Raw genomic sequence first — 26,643 nt, forward strand, 5'->3', positions numbered from 1 at the left:
GTCCGTGCCTTCTGGGTCAAAGCGCCATTAAAGTTACAGATCACTTTGATCATTTGATCATTTGATCATTTGATTTCACCATCATGGCAACGACATTCAAAGAATCACTTCCTATTAGGCAATTTTTTTCTTCACAGGAAAAGTATGACATTCCCCTTATGTTGCTCTATAATGGATTTACAGTGATTTACAGCATTCTAGTGTTATCATACGTTATAGTTTATATCATAACATTCTATTCTTGTTAACATTCTTACTGGACCTATGTTGTAATGACTATTTGTTTTCATAAATCAATCAATCACACAAGTTATATTTGTATAGATCATGTGACGAAATCACAATTTGTCTAATAGGGCTTAACAAGTTACGACATCCTCTGCCCTTGATCCTCAGCAGAATATATCGAGCTGAATTACAGACCGTTATTTTGAAAAGTTTTGAACTTGTGTAGACTGTTTAACAGACCTCTGACTAGCCAAAATGTAATGCATACAAAAATAACACCAGTTCAGTAAATTATTCATACGTATTTATACATCATTTTACTAAAAAACGTTGTCTTTCTTCATTGCAGATAAACCAGGTAGGATGAACACAAAGTCTCCAACTTCCCTCATCACAAGCTCTGCACACAAACAATATATTGACCTGTGTCACTGGTGGTTCCAGCCTCGGGGTGGTAGCTGTTTAATGAGCAGTAACATGAAGTGATCAGACTGACAGACAGCTGCTGGCCTCTGGCTGCTCCTCAGTCCAGCAGGTCCCGCCTCCTGCCTCCTGCCTCCAGACTGCGGGGCTGCTGCCATTTCACAGCGGACACACACGAACACACACCAGAGCCTGTTGCTGGACGAACGTCTCCCGCTGCAGGAGCTTCTTTCCCCTCTCTCCTGGGTGCAGAAGTTGACTTGTGAGGATGAGTGTCGCGGTGGCGGAGGGCTGCTTTATGTCCGCCCTGCAGCCCAACTCCTCCTGCACCGCTTACATGATTCCCTCGGACGGACCGTGCCCGGACCCGGTGGCCAAGGCTCGGAGGGTCCAGGAGCAGGTCCGGATGAGACTGGCCGAGAAGAGGTCCTCCTCCATGACCAGACTGGACGACTCTCTGGCCGCATCAACAGGTGAGAGTCACAGCACGGTTCTTATCTGACCCAGGAGCATTTGCATGGATCAGTCCAAACTACAGCCAGGTGACTGACCTGTTGCTGTGTCACTGTTTATCTGTAAACTATTTAGAACCTCCCTGCTCACATCTGAGTTTATCTGTCGTTATATATGTTTCTGAACATCACAGTTACAAGAAAGCAGACAAGATAATAAGAAAACGAGAGATGAACATACAAATGTGGCAGTCTATTGTCTAATCATATCAAATAATAATAAATATATCTATATGAGTTATTGAGTTTATTGAAGAGCAAAAACCTAAAAAAAATAAGAATGCAATGCTGTGTGAAACTACTGTATATACAGTATGCACTCAGTTACTTCATTAGATACATTGGTTTAAAACGAATGCCACTCTCATTCAATAAATCCCATAATAAGGTTTTAACGAGATTGTAATGTGGAGGTTTTATTGAGGTGCTGATGTTTAGAGGATGTAGGTAGTGGTTATGGTTTCCAGTCTACACATACTGATTTGAATGGGGTGGCTGTTTGGGATGGGCCATGTGATGAATGGCTAAAGTTAGAAATTCAGTGTCATGCAGCTCACACCGACTGCTGAGGAGACTCTCTCACCTCTCAGCTGATAGCGCTCCGCTCTGTTCACCAGCTTCTTGTAAACCTGGCTGTTTTGTGCTGGACGGGCAGTTGTTGTGAAAACATTGAAATGTTAAATAGTTTTGTTGAAGTTTGGTGAGAATTCTTGGTGGGTTAATCACTATGGAGATATTTTTGGACATTTCACACAGTCGCTTGACTTGTTAAAAAATGGGTTACTGCAGCTTTAGAGGGACATTCATTTTTACAAAGAGAAACAAAACTTACCCAAAGACAAAGGCACCAAGGACTCCGCATTAAATCTGTGTAATATCTAACAACTGCACAGAACTCCCATCAGATCTGTACATTCCAACACACAATATGTCACTTTCAGCCAGCGGAGCTCAGGCAAAACAACCAGAGACAGTTTAGTGACATGGTGAAGGAGTGTAGGATCATGGGAGTCGTTGTCTCCAACATCCCCCCATCTTTGCATTCAGCTTCTCCCAGTTAGGATTCCTAAGTGTGAGTAGTTCAGGAGGTTTTCACTGGAAGCTGATTCAGCCACATAGGTCTTCTCCTCCGAAACAAACAGGCCCACTGATTAAAACCCTGAAAAATGCAGTTTCTTGTTAAAAATCTGTGTTTCTCTGACGCTGTGCAGATCTAACATGGCGTCTCTGAGGAGCTGTGATCCGAGCTGCCAACCTTTGCTCAGTTTCTCTGATAACTCAACCCCCCAGACTTCAGACAACTGAAATCTTTCATCTGGTTAATATATATTGTTAAAAACCACAAAGATCTGACAAGTGTTTTGAAAATTTAAAAGCTGGATTCAATTAGTTGACCACAACAGGATATGAAATTGACTGGCCAACAAAGGAAAAAGCTTGAATAATATTACAGATTTCTCTTGGCTCATTTTTAACATTTTACTGCAGAAAAGTTACATATTGTGCTAGACTGAAACTATCATCAGACTTCATACATTTTCTGTCAATCGAATAATAATTCAGTGCCCATGGTCCGTCTCTTAGGCCTGTGTTAATGCTGGTGGCAGCTTTCCTTCTGCAACTGTAGAAGTGAACTGCAGAAATATAATAATTGAATTATGGTTCTTTCCACAGATTTTATAGTAAATAAAATTAAACTTAATTTGCTTTATTATTATTCATGTGTGTGGTTTATACATAAGTTTGAATGATTTATTGAGCTGGTGTCATGTTTTCATACATTGTACGTAGGCTATTTCTGAAGCTTAATAAGCAAGAGACACATTTCAGAAAGACGTTTGTGCAATTAGTGATAGATGTAGTTCTGGTTCTTCAGTGTCTTTGTGCTCAATAAAGGATTTACAGTGTTGTACATTCTAGTGTTATCATACTCTATAGTTTATATCATTACATTATTTTCTTGTTTGCATTCTTACTGGACCTATGTTGTAAAGTTGATTTGTTTTTCATAAATCAATCAATCAATCAAATCTTAATTGTATAGCCCTTATTCACAAATCACAATTTGTCTCATAGGGCTTATCAAGGTGCAACATCCTTTGTCCTTTACCCTCAACAAGAGTAAGGAAAAACTACTAAACAAAACTATTAAGAGGGGAATAAATGTTGAAACCTCGGAGAGAGTTTTATAAAGCGGATGAAACATATTTTCACCAAGCACCTGATTAAACATTAAACTCCGATTAAGTCATCCTGTTAATGCGACTTTAGTCAAAATATAATATGCAACAGGCAGATATCCTGTTCAGCTGTGTAGGCGTTTTTCTTAATCTGAAAACAATTATCTGACTGAAGCAGATTCCTGTTTGTTGCAGTCTTACTCCACTTTCCTCATGTGAACGGCAGTTTGAACACAGGGAGGTAGAGGCAGAGCGGCTGAAAACACATCTGAAACCCCTCAAGTTATTCCTGTCAGCAAAATGTTGAGAAACTCCTAATGGTATTTATTTATCTTATCATGGGACACAAAGTCTGCATCAACATGTTTTTCTCATTTACTTGGAAAATTATGCTATCAAAGATTTTTTTCAGTAAAAGCTTCAGTGAAATGTTGTTGTGTGGTCATTAAAGAGCGGGTTACACAAACACTAATGATGATGTCACCAGGGGTTATCTCAGCCCAGCCTGGACAATTTTTAACAGATATCCTGTGTCCCAGACCAAAACAAAGTTTGACAGTGGTGGGCATTTAGGAACCATGGAGGGTCTATTTCACACCAAAATTAGCAGGTATACACCGTTTTTTATAAATACGGGTAAACCTGCTAAAAAGTTGATTGCCAGTAGAGGAGTTTCAGTTTTTTCCCTGGTGAGTCATGTTCAACATCACATAGGTGCTGGAAGCTGTGGAGCTGTCTCACCTCACTGTCTTGCCAGTTTGGCTGCATGTTGTTCCCAAGGCGTAAAAAAATGAGCACACAAACGTTCATGGCTATTTACGCTCCAATGCCTGAAAGTTCAATCCGCATCATATTGAGCGCAGAGAAGATGCAATGTCAGCGCCTAGACCGCCAAAATACGGAGGAGAAGAGAAGAAAAATGGAACACGTTCACTCAGAAGTCATGTTTTCATCAGTGCTGAAAGGAGCATGAGCCGATAAAAACATACTGCAGTCGTTTGACCTAGGAGTGAAGGCTGATTGTATCCATTGATATTGCAGATGTCTGTTACAGATGTTAGTGGGTTTTAGTGGGTTTTAATACCAGTGGTAAAGGTACTAAAGATGCCATCCACTGTAGTTATTGGAAATGCTTTCTGCTGCATTGATTTCTGCTCCTGATTGCTCATATGACCTAAGCATAAAGAATTAAGCAAATTCAACCAAAATTACATTCGGGTGTACCAAATGTAAGTTGCATACCAATTCAATTGTCAAGCTGATATGAAAGCACATTCCACTGCAACCTTTTTTTCAAAGAGTAGCTCTCTAAACCCAAAACAACAGCAGATGGGACGGCTTTGGGAAATCTGCTCCACAGACAGCGTGCAGGAAACCGATGCGGAATATAAAAATTCCAGCACATTGCTACTTTTTTAAGAAAATCATGCTCAGTCATCAACGAACTTTAGGCTCTGATAAGAGCTGAAACACACTATAAAAGAGCTGTAGCATCGCTGTATTAACATCATTCTCATGGGCGGCTGCTTGTTAATGTGCTCCGTGATCAGAGGGCTGATATAACAGGACTCCAGTGGCCACAGCATGAAGTCATTTCTCCTGAATGTTTGAAAGTCACTCTATTCCGTCTTACATTAGCTGTCTTAGTTAAACTATTTATTATGACCATTTTACAGTTTTTGATATCGGAAATGACAAATTTAGACATGTCAAAAGTGCAAGAAAGTGGGTGCCATGGGAACCTGCAAGTGTGGTATTTCCTGGTCACTTCCTGGGTTTTCCCCTCACTATGGAAAATGTAATCCATGACATCACAGGTTCCAGTCAGGATGGTTTTGGGGAAGAAGTGTTCACATCTTGAACACAAACAGTTTTTCGATTCATTCTTTAAAAAGTGACAATCAAGGACACATGGAAAGCCTCATGGTCGACGTGCAGGCTTATGATTGTAGCTGGTCAACCTACAAAGGTCAGATCTTACACATCTGTCTTTTTAAATGGATGGTTCGGCCAACAATGAAAATTCCCTCATTGTCTACTCAGCACTATGCCGATGGAGAGGTGGGTGAAGTTTTTGAGTCCATAAAACACTTCTGGAGTCTCAGGGGTAAAAAAACATATTTACCGAATCTACTCTAATAACTCCACACTGCTCCTGTGGTGTCAAGTGTGTGTAAGCCCCGCTGTGATCCACACGTGAGGAGGTTAACAGTAGACATTTAGTCGAATTTGAATGTCGGGCATATGGACACTAGAATGAGTGGATTTTCATTTTTGGGGGAACTATCCCTTTAAGAGGAAAGTATGGGAGAGGAAGGATCAGTCCCTCCCCCTTACCACTGCTGCCCTTGCCTCTGCCTGATAAGACAATAGATCAGTGTGACCCAGAAGAGGTTGTCAGGATATTGAATACACTATGCACGTAGGCTTGTGTGAAATCCTCTTACATTAATTTGATCATTAACTGCACATATCCAAGTCGAAACAAATCACTTTTCATTAGACTTAATCTCCTATTTTTGTTCACTGATCATACAATTTCCATTACACCAGGGGAGGGAAGTCTTTTCCAGTCATTGTCTGTTTCATCCTTTAACTGCACATATCACACCTTCTAATGGGATGAGTGGAACTGCCTCACTTTGGTGTGAGGCACCTGCTGTCGGATGGTAGTGATGACGATGATGATGATGTCAACAATACTCACAGTTGGTTTAGCCAAACAACTCAAAGCAGCTCAAATAAATCCCCATTTTTAGTGGAGCCATACATGGCTTGCAAAGAAAGTAATTACTCCCTCATATCAAACTCTGCATCAGTTTTGACGACTGCAACAAGACCATGGTCAGAAGCCCTCTAATACTGCCAAAAGCTTTGTCTTAATGTGTGTGTATGAAGTACCTGTAGCAACCTGCCCAAACTCCATGAAGAGTATTAACTTTATCGAAGCACACAGTGATTTGTCTTTCACTTCTCTCTGGATGTGCCAGATTCTGCTTGTACTTTCTTTTCTTGACATCAGCATGATGCTTCGCAGCAATGACACATAACACCATGTGCCTTCACCCTTGAGCAGCTGTGGCTCAGGAGGTAGAGTGTTCCGGATCACCTATGCAATACATTTTTTTATTAATGTCATGGGGCGAAGAGGGCCTTTATTAATATTTAAATGCTAGATAGTGTGTGTTCTCCGGTTAGTACCCTTCATGGAAGTTAACAGCACATCTTACAGTGAAGCCAGCCCTCAGTCTTAAGTCAACAGCTACTAGTGGAAATCTGCAGACTGAGGTTCAAGGTTGAGATGCTGCTTCCTCAAATGTGTCTAAAAACTGCTAAGAAAAAGATGAAAAATATGCTACCTAACCTTTTCCTTATACTTCAATGTGATTTCAAATGCTACATTAACAGACATTTACTGTAAATTAGCCAACACATGAATACTACTGATATGACAAAGTTAGTTTAGGATTTCAGTTAAGCTTATGGTGGCATGGCTTTTATCTCTTTTTAGCCTAAGTAAGTCAAATTTCGATCCTGACATCAAAGTCAGTTCATATTTATTTTTGATGAATCACAGTACTGGTCTAAATAATTAAATGATTGATGGCTGAATTCCATTTAGCTGCTTCAGTTAGGGTGTCTGTATTCATGGCTCACTGTCACATGCTTATGTGTTACTGGAACACTTGAACTGAACAGAGCCATCGCTAATGTTGTCAGTAACACCTAGTATGAGATGTCAAAGTGTCTGCTGAGAAAAGGGCGTATAACATTTAGTGAAATAAGTGCAGAATTATTTTTGTGTGACATTTGACATTGGGTGGAAAGGAATGATTGCATGAAGTTCACACATTGTTGTCTAAATCCAAACTAATCATGGTTCAGTGCAGTCACAATTATAATGAAAGCAAAGGAAACAGATGGAGAGGGTGAGCAAAGCAAAACAGTGCAAACTTTGACGGAAATGAGAACAGTCACAGGAGATGCGTGCGTGGACGGGCGTGAATTAACAGGGGTGTCCCCAGCAGTCTTTGAATGGTAATGTAAAAAACATGTGGGAAGAGGAATGAGAGTTAGCTGACGTGTGCTTAAAGACCCCTCCCCTGGGCGCAGTGGGCACCTTGTGTGTAGAACATTCCTTTCCAATCTCCTCTTCACAACATGCTGTCAGAGACTATTTTAGCCTGCTGTGCTCTTCAGACAGTAGGGCAAGGCCGGCTCTGTCTGATGGTTCTCAATTGGTTTTAAGAATTGTGATAATTTGATCTGAATACATTACACAAACAATACAACCTTTCCCATCAGCTACAGAATGTCTGACCCTCCACATTTGTACATGTTATTGTCCCATGACGTAAAATATAGCTCAAAAGTCCAAACCCTTGATTTTTTTCTTGGAACCAAGTGACTATGGAAAAACATAAAATCAAGTTTTATTCCACCACCTGAGGCAATAAATTTGAAATGTTCAGATCCATTTGATCCACAACTGTTGTGGCAAAAAACAATGTTCAGTTTTAAGAGAGAGCAGAAGCAAAGGGCATAAGGACACAAGCAAGGAATGCAACCATCCCTACCAGGAATAATAAACTTTCAATCCTACATAAAGGCAAGATTCAGTGCTTTGTTTCATGATCTCAACCAAGAAGATTACATTTTCACCCCTGTCCGTTTATTTGTTGGCTGGTTTGTTGGTCAGCAAGTTTATGCAAAAACCACTTAACAGATTACCACAAATTTATGTGGTTATTGGACATACCATATAATTCAGGGGAGGACCCCATAACTTTGTTGCAGACCCAGATCACGAGTTTGGTTGATTGTCATGAGTTGTTTTCAGGCTTCCCAGAGGATGGACTCTTTCAGTTCTGGACATAATCTTTCTTCAACAACGCAGGTCAGAAGACTAAAAGCAACAGTTTGACATTTTGGGACAAGTGCGTATTCACTTTGTAACCCACTGTTAGATGAGTAGGATTATAACATACTCTCGTCTTACACTAATTATAAAGCACCAAGAGCTAATTAACTAAGATTAACATGAAGAATGGATACAGAGGTGAATGACAAGCCTGGCTCCACTTAAAAGTAAAATAATCCTCCGGCTGTCTGTCTCCTGGAGTCTCCACTGATTTCATAGTATTGTCCCAGTAACGTAACAAGACACCAGTAGCAACAAAAATGAGTCAGGTATATAATACTACGTCTTCTTCTGTCTGGATTTAACAAACATGAGCTGTAGAGGAGCAGGTTTGTGGCTTTTGCTGTTTTAGATTGTCATGTGAATTTGGAAATACGTAGACATTTTAACCTCAAGTGTTGAGATTATATTGTTTTTTCTATCCAACATGTTTGTATAGTGTGGTGTAATTAACATGCAGAGTGTCTTTAGACTTCTGGATATTGGGTATGAAATGATAGTGTTGGAGCAGCGGTTGCTTTGTTGGACATAATGTGAGAAGGACTGCAGCAATGAGAAGATGGGTTTATGACAACAATGCAAAGTCTTGAGAAAACATAGTGTTGAGAAAAGCTTGGCTGGATATCACAACCCAATAATGGAGCATGGTGAAAGAGAGGAGCTGCACGTAAATCATGGTGAGGCTTCTTTTTTTGCCGAAGCCAAAGAGAAAACAGCATCAAGTTGGAAGATGGGCTTAATGACAGTCATAAAACTGTGACAGAGTGGTAACATACTTATTCTTCGCATAGCAGCACTCCCATATTCTGGAATTCTGTGGTTTTTGTTGTGTAAGTCTACTACTTGGGTCCAAATGTCTCTTCAAGGTCAAACTGTGTTGGATAAGATTGTAATATTCTATCAGTGATCAGCTGTATTTCTTAAATCCTTATTCAACCAGGATAACATTTATTCTGTTTCTCAGTTGTGTTTCTGTCATACACTAGATATGTGAGTCACAGACCCTGAGACGGCGAGGAGACATACACATATTGTAAGGCGGGTACAATGGAGACTACACCCTGATAGAGAGGTCTGGATATTAGGAATACTAACAGATCCACCTGCATCCAGTTCAGAAACATATACAGTAAAGAACATGTGGTGCTTGATCAGACAGTTTCTGTAAAAAGCTTTTCCTCTGATATCCTGTCAGAAATCAGAAGTGTTTATTATTTTTCCAATGGCCACATTTGAAAGCAGGACTGAAAAAACACTGACGATCATCGATAATGAAAGATTCAATATGTAAATGCTGAATGGTTCACAGTCTCTTATTACAGGCATATATTTGGTTGCCCTGGATTATCACAAAGTCACAATTAGTTTTGGGGGAAAAAGAACTAGAGAGAGAAGTTCAAACATTGGCTCTTCACTTAGCTCTACACAAAAATTATTGAATTTCCAACACCTGACCCAGAATCAGGCATCTCTACAAATTATCATCTCAAAATGTAGCTTTCCATTGCACACTCATCAAAATGTTGAACTCCCTGATGGATGATTATTATCCCTGTGTTTCTTAAGAGATGTAGTGCTCTTCCACAGCTGATACAAGTGAACATTTTTGATTACTCAGCAATGTGTCAAGCACATCCAGACTTCAGGTGCTCCAACAGAAAATCCTGTAACATTACAAACCTGCAGAAATTTGCATGACAGTAGCAGGCTAAATGGTTGTTGAATTCTAACAGAATAGAAGATGTCTAGTATAGAAGTAGATATACACATTTATATGAATAGATGAACATGGACAGTAAATCCTAGTTTCTACCCCAAATGTCTGCACACATGACCTTATTGTTTGATTAGTGTTCATAGTGATGTGTGATGGTTTCAGTCCGTCCCCACACGGCCCGTAGCTGAGCCTGTTCCTGCTCTGACTTGAATGGGGTGTTAGATAAGAAGTGCTGCATCTTTATGGTCTGGGTTTGACCCCCAGGTCAGGTGGCAGTGCAAAGAGCTGTTGTAGTTTTTGAGACTTTCTTTAAATACTAAAACTTTACATTATTAAATAGAAACCTCTCATGTAATGATCTCTTTGGTTCTGTTGTTGTGTGGTAAGAGACAGCAGTGATCTTTAATATATTGTTGCTAATATACAGTTTTATACTATGTGTTTTCCTTTTTGTGGTGGTGGTGTGTGAGCATACCTTCCCTGACCTCTGCTCTGACCTGGTGATTGTTCTGTTGAGGCATGCAGCGCAGCACAGCTCCCCTCCCTGCAGCATCTCCTCCCTCCTTCCTTCCGTGCGGCCGGACTGAGTGGGCTCCCCCCCAACCCCACTCCCACCCCATTCCTCTTTCTGTTCAACTGATAACAGCTCACCTCCATTCATCATGTCCATCTGCAGGCTGAAGTGAATATGCACAACAGTTCTACCTGATGGCTGTTTACACGTCCTCTTTCACATATATCACTCTAACATCACTCTTGCTGTTGTACAGTCGCTCAGGGCTGTGGCCCCCGCCTGCACGCCTGCTGCAGCTCCACAGTAAACACACCCATTCTAGAGCCCTTCTCTCACTTGGGTGTCACCACTTGGCCTCAGTTACAAACCACTGCTGATTCGAATGCTTACAGCTGTGGACACTACAGGCTTAAATTGTTGGTATCATACTCTGCAGTCCGTGCTGAAGATGCCTTCCCTACATGTGCAGTAGATTCCCAGATAGCATATGGATGTGGGCCACTTCACACAATGCTGCAGCACTTCTGGCCTTCTTGTGGCCCTGACAAAATGGATGTGAGCCTAGAATGGCCCACTTCTAAAATAGACAGACAAAGCAAAAACACAATTTTGGAGGAGGTTAATTAGAAATTAAGAATGAACCATCACTTAGTTTCACACAAAGGAGAAACTGCCTTAATGATAAGATAAAGCAAACATCAGAGGAAGTAAAATAATTTCCAATACATCAGATTGTATTCCTAAGACAGGAAGTTCTTACATGACAACTGATACAGTTTCTAGAAGCAAGGCATCAATTTCCACAGCAGGGAGATCTCTATTAAATCCTAATGTTTCACTATAAAAAAATGACATGCTGCCAATAAAATAGTTATAAAATGAAGTCAAGGGAGAACGGGCATGAGTCAGTGTCTGTCCTCCTCCCTCTGCTGCTGCTGTGATTCACTGTGATTGTAGTTTTCCCTTCCTTAATTGAGTGATTGATTGATCAATCATTGATTAACTGGTTGATTGATGGATTGGTTGACTAGTTTATTGATTGGTTGGTTGACTAGTTGATTGATTGATTGATTTTGATGAATTGAAAGAGGCTGATTGGTAAAGGATGGACTGCCTGGGGCTCAGACAATGGCTGAGAAATGACGAGGGCTGCCAGTGAGTTTCCTCCAAGCTGCAGTGGTCACATTGTGTATGATACAGCATGATGTCCTGGGGCCTAAGCTGAGCGATGTAACTGTTTTTTTCCACTGTGTGAAGAAATGGGATGCGATCACAGTGAGATCAGGTCTCATTGTTGCACAGTGAGACCTGATGGCGGCCACGTGTGAAGGTTAGATCCAGGGTGTTTGATGGGTGAGGGTGAGATCAGAGTCCTACTGGGGGTAGAGGGTAATGAACATGCCCACAGTAATAACTTCCTCATAAAACTTTCACACCTTGTTTCAGAAACTCAATGACCTAAAACTGTAGATACAAGGCACACACACCGCCCACAGCTGGTTGATAAATCACAAAATTCATAAGAAAAGTGGAGATGTGTGAGAGAGCGAGTGATAGAGAATAAAGACTCATTGGAGAAACTCATTCATCGGGGTCAACAAGCTGATCCACCAGAACAGTTCTCAGTGCAGGACTCTGATATATGAATCTTTCTTAGACTGTGTCAGCTTAACACCAGCTGCTGACAGTTTGTTCCTGTTGAAGTCAATGAGTCTGCCTCTGTCTTCTTTAAACCCTGTAATGATCAAAACACTAATATTTTATCTTTCTTCTCTTTTTGTCTAGATTACAGCTTTCCTGAGACAAAGAGCTTAGCACATGCCCTTGGTTTCAGCTCCAGATCCATGACACACACACCCAGCCGCATCATGGCCGTGAGTACCACCGCTAGGAGCCTTACAGGACACATATTGTCACTCTCACATGTATATATACTTTACACCTTTAAGGGAAAAACATATGCAAGTGAAAATGTATGTATGTGAAAGGAGATGTATGTTTGTGAGAAGCCCAAAACATAAAATCTCCAATATGCACCCATATAGCCGTTTTCAGACATGACCTACGGAGGAACTTCGGAGAATTTCTGTGGAGGTCGTCTGTCTCTTTAACAACACAACGGGAAATCCTCACTCAGCCGCGTTCACATCACAGCTGAAATTCCTAGAGTGTAATGTAAGGGTACGCGCAGCATCTGAGACAGTGAACATATGAATTCTGTTAAGGGGTCACATGTTCTTGGTTGCACATCAACAGGAGCGATGGTCCTAATCACCATCTTGAAATATTCGCGGGTGTCCTCTTTGTGTATGGCACAGCTTTTTCATTCTGGGATATTTACTTTGCTTTTGTTTTTTGCATTTTTTTGCGTCTGTCGCTTGTTACAAACACCATCAACATCCCATCACTCGCGGTGAATCCTGCTATTTTCTCACATCGTCTCCTCTGGGCCTTCTGCTGACTTTATACTAGCACACTGGCCAGAGAAGGTCTGCAGTATGTCGGGAGGCTCTCAGTCCGACATTTAAGTTCACACACACAGCCCCTCCAGAGAAAGTCTGGAGGATCTCCAGAGTTCAGTTCATGTCTGAAAGCAGCTTATGTTACACCATAATACAGGCTGGAAAACCTTTTAAAGAACAGTGTGTCTCAGATAGGTGCAAATATTTTGTAGGTTTCGGACAAGTTTATTAAAGCTTAGTTCAGAAACATGAAGGAGGGTGAGTACAACAACTTAAACATTATCCAATGCAAAATTGTTGGTTTGTTTAGTATATGTTTTATACTGAGTGTATGTAGCAGGGCTCTGTGCGGAGGAAAAGTACAAGTTTAATGTGATTATCTTAAATTGAGTTTTATCTTGCAGTCCAAAGATACAGTACCATAGATTATACAGAAACATGGACGACGTGACAAATCTCAAAAATGAAGCCCAAATATTCTGATAATCCCCTAGTGGATGGCTATCTTGTTGTTCATGAGCCCTGCTTGCTCCATGTTATTGAATGGGACCAAATTAAGAAAGCCAAAGTGCACATCAAATAAAGATGTTTTTTTGTCATTTAAAGTCATTTTTATTGAACTGATGTGTGTCCAAGTGTTTGTATTTGTGAAAAGTTTGGTTTTTAATAGTCATTTCATGCAATGAAAACAAGGTGAATACTGATTAGCGATTGGTCAAGCATGTGTATTGGTTCCGACCTCAATTATCCCACCATCCCACAATCAGTACTGCTCAGACTCTTGCTCCAAATTATGTCATCAATACAAGCTGACATTAGCAATATCCAGGATATTTTGGCTTCATTTTCGTTCAGTGGCAGGACATGAAAACGTTTCGTCAATCTTAATATATAGTCTATAGTACACCGGCAATCTGGTTTGGAGATGGTTGCTATCCAAACAGTCAATGTTCGGCTGTGATGGACTGTAGCAGGCAATTGAATAAGTAATAAATTTCATCATTGATGTGAAAATCATTATTCTGGTTTACTACATTTCTGTCTTATCATCATAGTTTGGGCCAGTATTTCTTAGAGAAATATTAACATTGTACAATACGGAGATTAGGTTCCTCACCAGGATCTCGAGTTTGAGCTTAATTTATTGTTAAATAAACTGAATTTCTTTTTATAATTGAATTTAACTGTTAAGTAATAGTTTGTTTAAATTTATTGCAAAATTACACACACACACAAAGGAAGGAAAACAGAAGCTGACCAAATTCAGAACAATGTAGTGACCGGACAAAAATGTAAACAGGACATTTCCCTGCTCCTGCTGCGTTTAACTCTCCAGTCTAACAATACAAAGGCATCAGTGAGCTTCCTGCAGTTTACAGTAAAGCGGCTTGAATTAATGAGAGCAGGAAGAGCTGCTGATTTCGGAAAATCTTACGCCTACATATGCTGCCCTGAACAGCTTTACTCACCTCAAGCACAGTATCTTACAAAAAAACAAGACACTATTGATTTTTTTCTCCTTGTCCGTACTGTTAGAGCTTCTGTATAACTATACAACTTTTACTAAACTGATACATTTGAAAATGATCTTTTTAATATCAAAAATTCTGACAAAATAATAGTTATCTTGTTCTGCTGCAGTGTGTCTGCTAACCTTGTATATCTCCCCACACCCCCACCCTGCAGGTTCCCACAGGTCCCCTTCCCTCCTCTGGTTTATCTTCTCGCTCTGCTATGGAGACGAGTTCCAGGTTGAGCCACAGAGGAAGCAGCATGGTACAGAGCAACTTCCAGACTGTGCAGGCACACAACAGAAGCATGCAGTCCAAGTCAATGTGTCAGGCTGACCAGGAGAGGGTACCTCTCACTGTGGTGGTTCCTCCAGAGACTGCCTTTTTCCCAGTCTCTGTGGATCCCCCACACAGCCAAAGCCTCAGTAGAATATTAGCCCAAGAAAGGCGCCACTGGCCGGAGGAGCCGCCGCATCAGTCCTCCTACAAAGGCCCCTCCCACCGCACCATCAGCCGCATCACTAACCGGCAGCAGCACAACCAGCAGCAGGGCTATGCCTTTGAGAGGGAGGGCTGGTTGGGGTCTGGCAGGGGAGTCCCCATGGCAGGGGACGGCTGGGGAACACAGTGGCAGCAGCATGTGTCCCGGACCAACCATGTGACGGGTGCAGGGCAGTACCAAGCCCCCCTGAAACGGACTGCCTCGGTCCACAGTGTGAGGAGCGTTGGGAAAGGAGTGGATGTCTTGGATGGAGTATCAATACACAGCAACGACCCCCTGGCAGAGTGAGACATGTTGTCCATTCATTAACACAGCTAAGACAACTGGCCTGGTTTCATTTGTAGCTCAGTCAGATGATTTATAAATTAATTAATGTGTGTCATTGTGTTGATAGAATGTGACGCTATTATTGTGTGTATGTGTGTGTGTGTGTGTGTGTTTGTAGGATACAAAGTCTGGACATGGCAACAGCTGTCAGATATCTGTCTGAATCAGACACGACCCTGCAAATTCTGGGAGCTGCATACATACAACACCAGTGCTACCATAGCAACGATGCAAAGAACCAGGTAACATGCTTGTACATGGTTGTTTGTGGTTAATTGCTGATTGTCCATATGTCTGCATTTTTTTGGTGAAATATTTTGACAAAGCAAACTGACACAGACGGTAACTAAACAGACAATCAGACACTGTTAATTAAAGAATATTAAAATGTCACAGGCTGTTACCTTCTCTTCAGTCAGAGTCCACCAGACCTCACATGTCTTTCATCTTCTGTCTCGTCCTCTCATTCACTGAGCTCAAGTTCCTACACACACACACATGCACACACACGCGCACACACACACACAAATGTACACACGCGCAACTTAACCACTTGCCAAACAGTGTTGCTGTCTACATCACACTGCAGTATGTATAGCACATTCCCTGTAACTTCAGTGTGAGTATAAATGACAAATAGCAGGTTTTTTAAGGTGGTGCTGGAGACCCCACCTTATCCTTGGCCTCCAGCAACACAGGATACTCAGAGGGAAACAGGCAGGGTGGGTCAGCAACATCCACCCCCTCTTTTTTCGCTTGTAGTTTTCTCTGTATTTTTGTTCTCAGTCAAAGTTTTCTTTGGTCAGCACTGCTTTTGGATGCACAAAATCCAAGAGGAGAGCAGGTATTGTGCTTTTTCCCAGACAGTGAGGAAGTGAGGTGTATTAACACAGATTGCAGAGGAAAAAGGACATTGAAATTATCAATTTATATGATTAGAAGAGGAAGAATTAATGGGAGAGAGGTTGTTAGTGTTTTTCTATGATATTCTCCCCATTTTTCCTCTTAAATTCGACCTCTCTCTGTACTGCAGGGCGACATTGTAACCAAGAGTCAGTGTTTAATATACATATTCCATCAATTTAAAATGTTATATGTGTTTTGAATATAGTTTTATATTTAATGGGTCATTACAAATGTGTTTTTTAGCCTAGTGAGAGTATTACCTGGGAGGGTTTATCCAGACAATTTCAGTAAGCATTGGAGCTTATGATCTAGTGGGAGGTCATTATATTGATCAGAAAATCATAATATGTATTATAATAAGTGACGTGACACTGAAGTCAGAGAATTGCCTTTTTCTGATGTCATGCACAGATCAATAACACATCTATCTTTGCATCCTATGACCTAAACCTTACATAGATTCAAAAATAATTCAGGATCATACAGGATATAATCTGTAATACTGTCTCTTTGGGCGGCAAGATTAAACTCAATAAAGAAAATAATTACACCAATTACATCAAACTTGTACTTTTCCTCAACACAGAGCCCTGTTGAAAAGCTCTGTACACTCAGTATAAAACATCAAAACAAACCTGCAACTTCTGAATTGGACAATGTTTAAGTTGTTGTGCTCTCCCTGTTTTTGACTAATGAACTTACAAAACCAAACCTACAAAATATTTGCACTGAACTGAACCACACTGTTCTTTCAAATGTTTTCAAGTCTGTATTATGGTGTAACATAAGCTGCTTAAGACATGCACTGGACTCTGGAGATCCTCCGTAAATGACATCATCATGACATCAGAAAAGACATCATATAGTGTTGTAATGCATTAACTTTCGCAACCAATAAGATTAAAGACACAATCTACCGATTATTTATGTTAACCAATCACACGGTGTAAATTACAGCACGATGGCGTTATTATGAAATATAATTATTACAATGTTAAATAGTTTACTGATTGTGCTGTATACAATGTATGTGCAGGGCAGTTGTCAGCCCACCACTGATCCATGTATTATTAAAGAAGGTTAGCTGATTATAATCTGCTTTGATTTTGTTTTTTCTGTATAGGCAGATTATTCATTTGATGATTTGTGCCATTAGTAAGAGAAGGGGGATTCACGGAGGGTGTAACTGAGGTGAAGTGAGTCGGAGTGCTCGGCGGAAAGGTCTTATTTTCCCTGCCTGATGTTGCCAGTGCAGCGTGGGACGTAGGAATTCATCTTGTGTAGGAGTTCCCACATGATCAGAGAGAAGAGGGAAAGTAGATATATTCCAGTTTATTATGTCATGTGTATTTGTTGGTAAAAGGTCTGTGTTGATGGTCTGAATTCCTATAATACTGTTGTCTTGCTGCAGTGATCGGCTGAGCAGAGAGTTGGTATCCCTGTGTGTTTTCTCAGTGAAGTGTAAAACTCTGCTGTGATGCCAGCGCTGCTGCTTCATTTCTTCTTTTACCCAGAGGATGAACGACTTTCCCAGAAGCACGTTTGTGTTTTGTGTTAAGTGTGTGGAGCGTGTCTAGTGATGTAGTTGTTCTAGTTCAAGGTGAATTTGCTTCTTATATCTCATGTCAGAGAAAGGATAATACAGTTAGGATGATAATACATGTACTAGAAGTAACCTCCTTTTTACACAGTTTGAGTAAATCCAGGCTGTAGAGAAATTGCTCTTAGTCAGCTCCATGTTCAGAGGGGAATACGTACATGAGAAAAATTATCCAATTTGATTTATTTCATGTTGGACGGTTTCTTCTCTGTGGCTTGAATTGTTATTTCTTTTTTACCTCTGAATTTAAATATGTGTCAAAAGGGGACTGTTTGGTGGAGTATGTACTTTACTTAGTGACACTCTTTTTTTGGATATGTTTTTGTCTTGTTTTTGTCTTGTTTTGGTTTAGATGGATTGCTTTTGTAAAGTTAGGTAAGGATGCCCACTGGGCGCCTCCCTTGGGAGGTGTTTCAGGCACGTCCAGTGGGGAGGAGACCTCGGGGAAGACCCAGGACTAGGTGGAGAGATTATATCTCAACACTGGCCTGGGAACGCCTCGGGATCCCCCCGTCAGAGCTGGTCAATGTGGCCCGGGAAAGGGAAGTCTGGGGCCCCCTGCTTGAGCTGCTCCCCCCGCGACCCGACCCCGGATAAGCGGATGACGATGAGAGAGAGAGAGATGAGAGAGATGATGAGCTTTTGTAAAGTTCCTATTTTCTGCTATTGATTTTTTAATATTTGAGAAGTATATTTTTTTTCCTGGGATTATGCAATGACTGTCTACCATTTGCTAATTTATGTTCATTTCAATGAAGTATGCTGTCCGTGTGCAAAGCAACAAAGTGGGTTGTTCTGATGTGTTGAAACAAGGAGGGGCTTTAAAAGGCTCAGTATTTACAGTCAGTGATACAGGTGCATGGTCACAGATTATGATTGGGTGTGTTGTGGTTTCCCATGTATCTGTCAAAGTGTTTGGTTTGGTGAAGGGGAGGAAAATATGAAAACAGGTTTCGGCAAATACAACGCAAAATTTCTATATGCTGGTTTTATGTGCCAGTTAAATTCTTCTTATATCACCGGATATACGACTGCAGACAAGTGTTTGTGTAAATTAATGTGAGGTGAAGATGCTTTAAACAAGAATTCCACTTTTTAAGTGTAGTGTAAAAAACTGGTGTGACGAGCTATTGCCATTACAACAGCACCAACTCTCCTATGTAAACATTGCACACAGTTTGTACACTATACACAGTTTTTCAAGCTTTTTTTGAGCTTTGATCTTAGGTCAGTCAGAGGCAGATTAGGTGCTGTCATTCTACTGCAGGACTCCTCGTTCCTCTCATCCCTGCCGACAGCTCTTTATGGCTCGTCGTGCTGCAGAATGAATATGAGATCAGTCAGCTCCATGAAGGTTTTACGTGATGGAAGAAAATCCAAACATATAAGGTACCTTTACACAGTACTGCACTGAGTTTCACCCAGTAAGAAATACTTGGAGTAATTTAAATAGACAGAGTACATCATGCTCTGCACGCAATCCTTCATGTGTCGGTGAAAAAGAAGACAAAGAGGGATGTGTGTTTGTGTGAAAGGATCGTTTCAAGTAGCAAAACCTCATCACACATGCACTCAGTGTACTCTTTGGTTATTTACGGTATGTGGTGTGTGTTCCTAATCTGCTCTGTTAAAGGTGCGTGCGCTGTATGGCATTCCAGCTCTGGTTCAGCTTTTCACCAGCGACAACCAGGAAGTGCAGCGTTACACCACGGGCGCCACACGGAACCTCATCTACGAGAACTCTGACAACAAGGTGGCACTGATAGATGCCGGTGGTTTAACCCATCTCGTCAGCATCCTTCGCCAACCTGACGAGGAGCTTCAAAAGATCATAACAGGTAATAATGGTCTCCTGGTTTCAAACTGGTTCGAATGATATGATATTTATTAATCAGTAATGCATCACATAATTCAGGTATTTGGTGGTGATTTACCTTTATCTAAAGTTGACTGTATATTTGAGTTTGTGTATAAAATGTGTCGTTGCTGCAGGCGTCCTGTGGAATCTGTCCTCCAGAGACAACCTGAAGCAGAAGCTGTCTAAAGAAGCTTTATCAGAGCTGACAGATAAAGTGCTGATTCCTCTGTGCAGCAGTCTGCCACTGAGTCCATCTGAGAGAGACATCTTCTACAACACCACCGGCTGCCTCAGGTGACTCCATACAAGCTCAAACTTGGACGTGACAATGGCACTAGCGGAATAGTCAGAGAAATATGTTGGTTCGAATCTCTCTGCAGTCTGGCAGCTGTAAATGCAGGGAACCGTTAGTCTCTGGATTTGTTGCCTGGTCATTTCCCCTATAGGAAACAGGATAGAGGTGCAGGCTTTCCTCTCCATAGATTTGCATTTGAAGATACTTATACAGGTGTTCTGGGTCATTTGAGGAGACTCAGACGTTTCGATAGATACAGTAAATAGCCATGACTCTTTTCTGCTACTGCTGTGGAGCCAAAGTATTGAACCAGAGTTAATATTAGGGACAGGACCTGGTTGTTGCTTTTGGAAACCATCACCTGCCTGTTTCATTGAACCAAGTGACCATAAGTGGAAACACATGACTCAGCAAACTTTAAATCTTGAATGTCAATGTAAAATTTGGACAGAAACCTAATTGTTTGTTTCTTATGGAACTGAATTGACCTTGTAAGGTATGTTTGAGGCCTGAGGAGTTTCTTACCACAGATAGAATTACAACAAAGTGCAGAAATCTCATAAAGGTCCAACTTAAGAGATTCAAGAGAGATCAGAGATGTATTTTTGTCAGACAGCTTTACTGCATTCTGATTCTAGTCTGGATTAAAATTCCTCTGTGCGTTTGTGTGTGTGTGTGTGTGTGTGTGTGTGTGTGTGTGTAGGAACTTGAGCTCAGTGAATGAGAGGACTAGACAGAAGATGAGAGACATGCAAGGTCTGGTGGACTCTCTGGTGTCCTACATCACACAGGACGACATGACTGAGGACAAGGTAACAGCCTGTGACATTTTTATAATCTTTAATTAACAGTGACTGATTTAAATATGCTGAAGTTTGACTACTACAATATATGTGATATTTCTTGTAAATGACAAACATTTGGAATATCAACAGTCTTTGTCTTTAATACAGTGCAGTTACAACAGATTGCACACATTATTGTGTTAAACATTTAATTTTAAATGGATAAAATTGCCATTTTTGCCCATCGATCTACACTCACTAACCAATAATGACAGTCAAATTGAGTTTTAAAAAATCTGTGCTGATATCTCATATTTACAAACATATTCAGACCCGTTGGCGTAGGACGGCTTCAGAAAGGGTCGAGCCTCATTCAGGAAAATGCAAGCTGTGCATTTAGCAGCTCAGAGGTTGTGTGTCGGTGGGTGAGACTAAGGGCTCTTAAGTTAATGATCTAAACTCAGTGAGCAAGTGCATTTCTCACTGCACCAGAAAGTTCACATAGTTTTTTATTATTAAGTAGTCATAGGTAGTATTACCTGCTACACTGGAATTTCACCGGATGATTAACTCGGATAACGAACTGGCAGATGACTGATTAACATGCAGCTTCTGTTAAACATCAACATGAACATCTCCTGCACCTGATTGAGCAAACATGTTGGAGGAGATTCTCAGTGCTACTAATGAAAGTTAATGGTGGCTGTTCTCATATTGTATCTAAATTCAAAAATGCGATTTTGAAAAAAGCAAATAGATCATACTGAGTAATGCTATTAGGGCTAACCCTGACCCTGACCCTGTTCTGATCATAACAGTACAAGCTTCTACGCAGATTTGGAGTTAAAATGTTTCATTATTAACTCGGTAATGTTAGTTAGTTAGTTAACGTATATCTGCCACCACTCTTTTCTGTCCAGGGTTTGGAGAATTCCCTGTGTGTGATGAGGAATCTGTCCTACCAGCTGTACACGGAGCTTCCTTCATCAGTGCGACTCCGCCTGGAGGGCCGATCGAGAGCTTCTGCCTCCCGGGACATTGACACCATAGGTTGCTTTAGTATGTACAACAAAAAAAACTCACAGGTAAAGTTCATCACACTAATAAAATCACACTCCTGTTTCCAATTTTCAAAACATCTGCCCCTTTACTGCAAAGTAACAAATCTGTTTAGTTCTTCTTGGCTTTGGCCAGAGGATAAACAATAATATTGAGTGAGCTTGTTCAGTTCGTCTGCTAAGGCTCCACCTGTCACATCCCTCTAGCTGATGCTGCTGTGCTCTTATTCACTGTGAATCTTGATTATCTTGATTTTGATCTGTCCTGTGTGTCGTTGTAGTTTTCTTTGTGCTCACGTCAGTGTTTAGCCAGATAACCACTCTTGAATAGGCCCAATGTTTTTCATCTACTTATACATCTCAATGGAAGCCCTAGATACTGCAAACACAGTAAATTCAGCTATTTCTTCACCACAGTACTTTTTTTGGCTTATTCAAAAACCAATATTGTGTTTGGGGATTTTTAAAGACAACATCAACACTATCTATCCAGTTTGTGTCCTGTTCTGGGTCGCATTCTCAGTTATACAATACAATCATTGTTTACATGTCAGGGGGCAAGTCATTTTGCCACTGTGACCTGCATGTATCAGGTATATAACCACCGGTCTTAAATTATATAACCCATGTATCTTACCTTACTTTAGATGCACTGTCACAATAGGATATTTAGACCTTTTCAACAGAAACTGTACTGTGCTGGAGTCATTTCTGTGAGAGTGATATTTCAAAATATGTCACCAAATGAGCCTCTAAAAGTTAAGCTTAAAGTCATGCTACTGACATAGAGCAGCTCAATCCCCTCTTAGGTATCTCAACATTAGTCAGATAATAAGTGGCCCAGTAGATAGAAACCTTAGAAGTGGCCTCAGGTCCACAGGGAGTTTGCAATACAATGTACAGAAGCTGCAGATCAGATTACACATCTCAATAGCAAACAATGGAGGCTAATGAAGAGTCAACATCAGGCTCCATGTTACACGTATGTTCTCATTATCACCCTTAGAGTGAAGAAAAGTACACACGTGTTTTTTATATGTGATAGACCATTGCTGAGAGGATATTATTAGCCAGGTTACATGAAGGAGAGACAGGGAGGACAATTCTGCTTCAGTGAGGCCTGAGGATGGTGGTGCTCTGTTCCTCTGTTTGTGCATCTGTTTAACACTAAAGTCTAGAGGCAAATTTATGTGTCCTGACGAGTCCTGACTGGACTACATGAGAAACTCGTGTGGAAAAGTCTCCAAAGGATACCTAATGTTTCTGGTTGGAATTTGGTCCTCAACAAAAGGTCTTGAAAACAAATGGCCACATTGACTGTGCATTTAAACCCCTCCCCCTGAACAGTGATTGTCCTAACAGGGTTTTACGAGGGTAACTAGGCACCACAGGTCCCATACTTACAGCAATGTGAGCTTATGAGCAAAACGTGGTTGAATCAAATAGTCTCAACAGATTTATATTACCAGAACTATCTTTACACAGCGATATAATAACCACCCTGTTTGTTTATTCCCATTCCTTCCATGGGATGCTGCCTTTTTGCCTGGGATATGTAGCTTCAGCAATTAGAAACCCGAATTGCCGATCATAGAAAAAAGTGCTGGCCAATGCCCATAGATGCACTGTATGAATGTGTGTGTGAATGGGTGAATGGCAAAAAACTGTGTCGTAAAGCGCTTTGATTGATCTTCAAGATTAGAAAAACTCTATATAAATACAGACCATTTACCTTTTACAACTGGCTCTGCTAGTCAAAGTTTTCATTTTAGCTGACAGCCTCTGTCTTCCCTGAGGCAGTAATGTCTGATAACTCCATGGTGTTGTTTGCTTCTGAGCTGCTATGCTTGTCGCACCTCCAGTCTGTGTGTGTCCATTCTGATGTGGGTGTCTTATAAATATTCTACCCTTCCTTTGCCTTTTCTTAAAAGCAGAGGTTGCACACATGCACAAGGCCCATAACAATTATGCAAGAGAAAAACTTTCATCATAAAACCTGCTTGAGACTGTATTCTACTGTACATTAAATTAACAATATTTTTTCCTTTTTCTTCTCTCCACTGCAGCGTAACCAGAACCTAACCATACTGTCGGAGGTGTCCCGACAACCTAAAGGGGCTGAGTGGCTGTGGCACCCAAATGTGGTGGAGATGTACAAGGGTGTTCTACAAAACAGGGACATCAGCTCCACCAGCCGTGAGGCTGCCATAGGAGCCCTGCAAAATATCACCACAGGAGAGGCCTGGGTAGGCCCTTAACTACCACAGAAATTTAGCTTGTACTGTATATTCATTTGAAATGAAGTCATTTATTTTTGCTTTGAAATTGGATCCTTCAAGAGCAGAATGGTGAGAAGAGAATCTCACTCAGGCTGATGTGAAATGTGTCCCTCTCTGCCAGTGGTCATCAGTGCTGAGTGGTGTGGTGATGGAGCAGGAGAGGATGCTGCCCATCCTGCTGGATCTGTTAGACACCAACAGTGAGACGGAGCTGAGACCTTTGACTGGCCTGCTGAAAAATCTGGCCGCACACTCTGCCAACAAAGACCACATGGGTAAGACACTATCAAAATCATTAAAGGTCTTCCTCTTCCTGTCATCCATAAAATCTAAAACATTAATCTAACAACAAAGATCCCTAACCCAGTAATTTTTAGACACTTTTTTTAGCAGCAGTTACAGCTTTGAATATTTTTGAGAATTTTAGAGTAAAAGTTTTCAGAGTTTCAATTGAGAACAACAACATTTTCTTTTTTTTAGCAGCAGTTACAGCTTTGAATATTTTTGAGAATTTTAGAGTAAAGGTTTTCAGAGTTTCAATTGAGAACAACAACATTTTCTCCTGTCAGACAACCACCATTTCCTCTTTGTCCTTGCAGCTAAGAACATGGTGAATGCTCTTGTGTCCAAGTTGCCATGTGATGGTCTGCAGAAAAACCCGTCCAGTGAGGTGGTGTCCAATATGTGTGTAGCACTCAATCACCTGGTCACCTGCAGTTCTATAGCAGCACGAGACATCTCCTACTTCAACGGCCTTCCCAAACTGGTGGGCATTAAGACCTTCCATGATAACAGGTAGGACTGACTTACACTACAATGTGAAAACTATCAGTGTCGTACAGTGAGAAAAGAAAGCAGGAAAAGTACAAAATATAAGTTCACAAATAAAGTTTCATTTAATACAATTTTCCAGGCTCCGTATAATTGGTCAAGATTTTTTAGGTTCAACAATCCTTCTGATACACCAGAGCGTCGACCTCCCAGTTTCCTGTTTACTTTACATATTCTGGAGTTGTTATTCCCCATTGGCCAGTGACCAGACAAAAATATAATCTTCAGCCAATTATCTTCTCATTTCTAGTGTTTCCCGCTTATGCTCTGGAATTTCCTCCTTGTTAATCCTCCTTGTTTTCCCTGTTTCTCACTGTGTCTTGGTTTAGCCCTGGGAGTATAAAAACTGCCAAAGCAGCCTCAACTGTGCTCTACAATATGTTCCAGTACAACAAGCTGCACAAAGACTACAAACAGGTGAGAACCACAGCTTCTGATAACAAAAAACGTTCAAATGTTGAACACAAACTATAGCTGCAACCATGGCTCCTTTGTTAAAGAGCTGGCTAAGCAGCAACAACAAACAAATCTTGGTTCAGGACAAAAGAGTGCAGGTTCAACAAAGTGCTGCTCGTTCACCAAGACATCAGTCAATAGAATTACATTTTTTGTAAACTTTTTTCTATTTGAATAAAACATTAGAGATTTAAACATCAGCTTGGATGTGGAAGTAGGGCTCCGTGTCATAGCTCAGACGTTTGTAACATGAAAAGTTTTAAATCTTGAGGATCTGCCAGAGGAATGAAGCACATTAACTTGTTAACTTGGAAGCGTTGTACACCAATCATATTTCACCAGAGTATGTTAAGTAAAAAATACTCTGAGTGAAGGCTGTTCTCTCCCTCAGTGAGTCTGGTTCCTCACACCATTATGAAGAGTCACTATGAGGCCTTTAGATTTCAGAGTCAGCCAAAACCTCATGAAGTGTTTGCAGAGAACTGAACTACACTGGTACTGTCATGTGACCTGACAGTCAACTTACTGAGTGGTTCAGGGTTACTTAAGTTGAAACCAGTTGGAACCACATCACTAAAGTCTCCATTCAAATTGTTGCACCCTTGGTTTTGTAAGACAGGCTTCCAAGACATTAACTTCCCCCATTATGTCTGGACAAGGGTCCTGTTTTCTTGCACAGCTGGTGTTGTTTCTGACTCACTTTTAAGCCTCAGTTATTTATGTTTTCCTTCTGGTCCATGGCACTTTGGCATCAACTCACTCACTGGCAGAGACAATTCAGTGAATGTGTTAGATAACGTTTCTACATCGTGCTCATCAAAATAAAGTTAGTTAGATACTTATAATGGTTACATTGCAATATTTATCACTTATAATGGTTACATTGCAATATTTATCACTTATAATGGTTACATTGCAATATTTATATTTTCCTTTATACTATCTTGTAGTATTATTTATATTATGGTCACTTACTTTTAATTATTTTTTCTGTATCATGGTCACTACTGTTGCAATATTACTTATAATACTTTTGTTTTCATTACAATAACACTTACATCACTCCACTTTCTCCCCAGTACCTGCTTTTGCACAGTGTCTGTTTTGCAGGTTGTTTTTGTTTTCTGTATATTTTTACTCTCATTATGTGTAGTTTAGTAGTGTATATATTTTGATCTTTCTTTTTTATTGTTGCTTCGGCACTGTTATTTAAATTCTGTTTTTCTCTTTTTGCTGTAACAAGTGAATTTCCCCGTTGTGTGGATAAATAAAGAAATC

General features: G+C 40.7%; 1 protein-coding gene across 1 annotated transcript in view; it reads left to right on the forward strand.

The window, feature by feature from the left end:
* Positions 1-726: 726 nt before the first annotated feature.
* The window catches only part of LOC132998992 (plakophilin-3-like), a 34,267-nt gene continuing 8,350 nt past the window's right edge, over positions 727-26,643 (forward strand). Inside the window, exons 1-12 of the mRNA XM_061068761.1 lie at positions 727-1,124; positions 12,281-12,369; positions 14,644-15,254; positions 15,416-15,539; positions 19,437-19,641; positions 19,796-19,955; positions 20,660-20,768; positions 21,662-21,826; positions 23,866-24,045; positions 24,200-24,353; positions 24,678-24,873; positions 25,239-25,326. Coding sequence (XP_060924744.1) covers positions 920-1,124; positions 12,281-12,369; positions 14,644-15,254; positions 15,416-15,539; positions 19,437-19,641; positions 19,796-19,955; positions 20,660-20,768; positions 21,662-21,826; positions 23,866-24,045; positions 24,200-24,353; positions 24,678-24,873; positions 25,239-25,326 — 2,286 coding nt within the window. The 5' untranslated portion in view covers positions 727-919. The remainder of the gene's footprint in view (positions 1,125-12,280; positions 12,370-14,643; positions 15,255-15,415; positions 15,540-19,436; positions 19,642-19,795; positions 19,956-20,659; positions 20,769-21,661; positions 21,827-23,865; positions 24,046-24,199; positions 24,354-24,677; positions 24,874-25,238; positions 25,327-26,643) is intronic.

The sequence above is a fragment of the Limanda limanda genome, chromosome 3 (assembly GCF_963576545.1).
Source record: "Limanda limanda chromosome 3, fLimLim1.1, whole genome shotgun sequence".
Classification (NCBI taxonomy): domain Eukaryota; kingdom Metazoa; phylum Chordata; class Actinopteri; order Pleuronectiformes; family Pleuronectidae; genus Limanda; species Limanda limanda.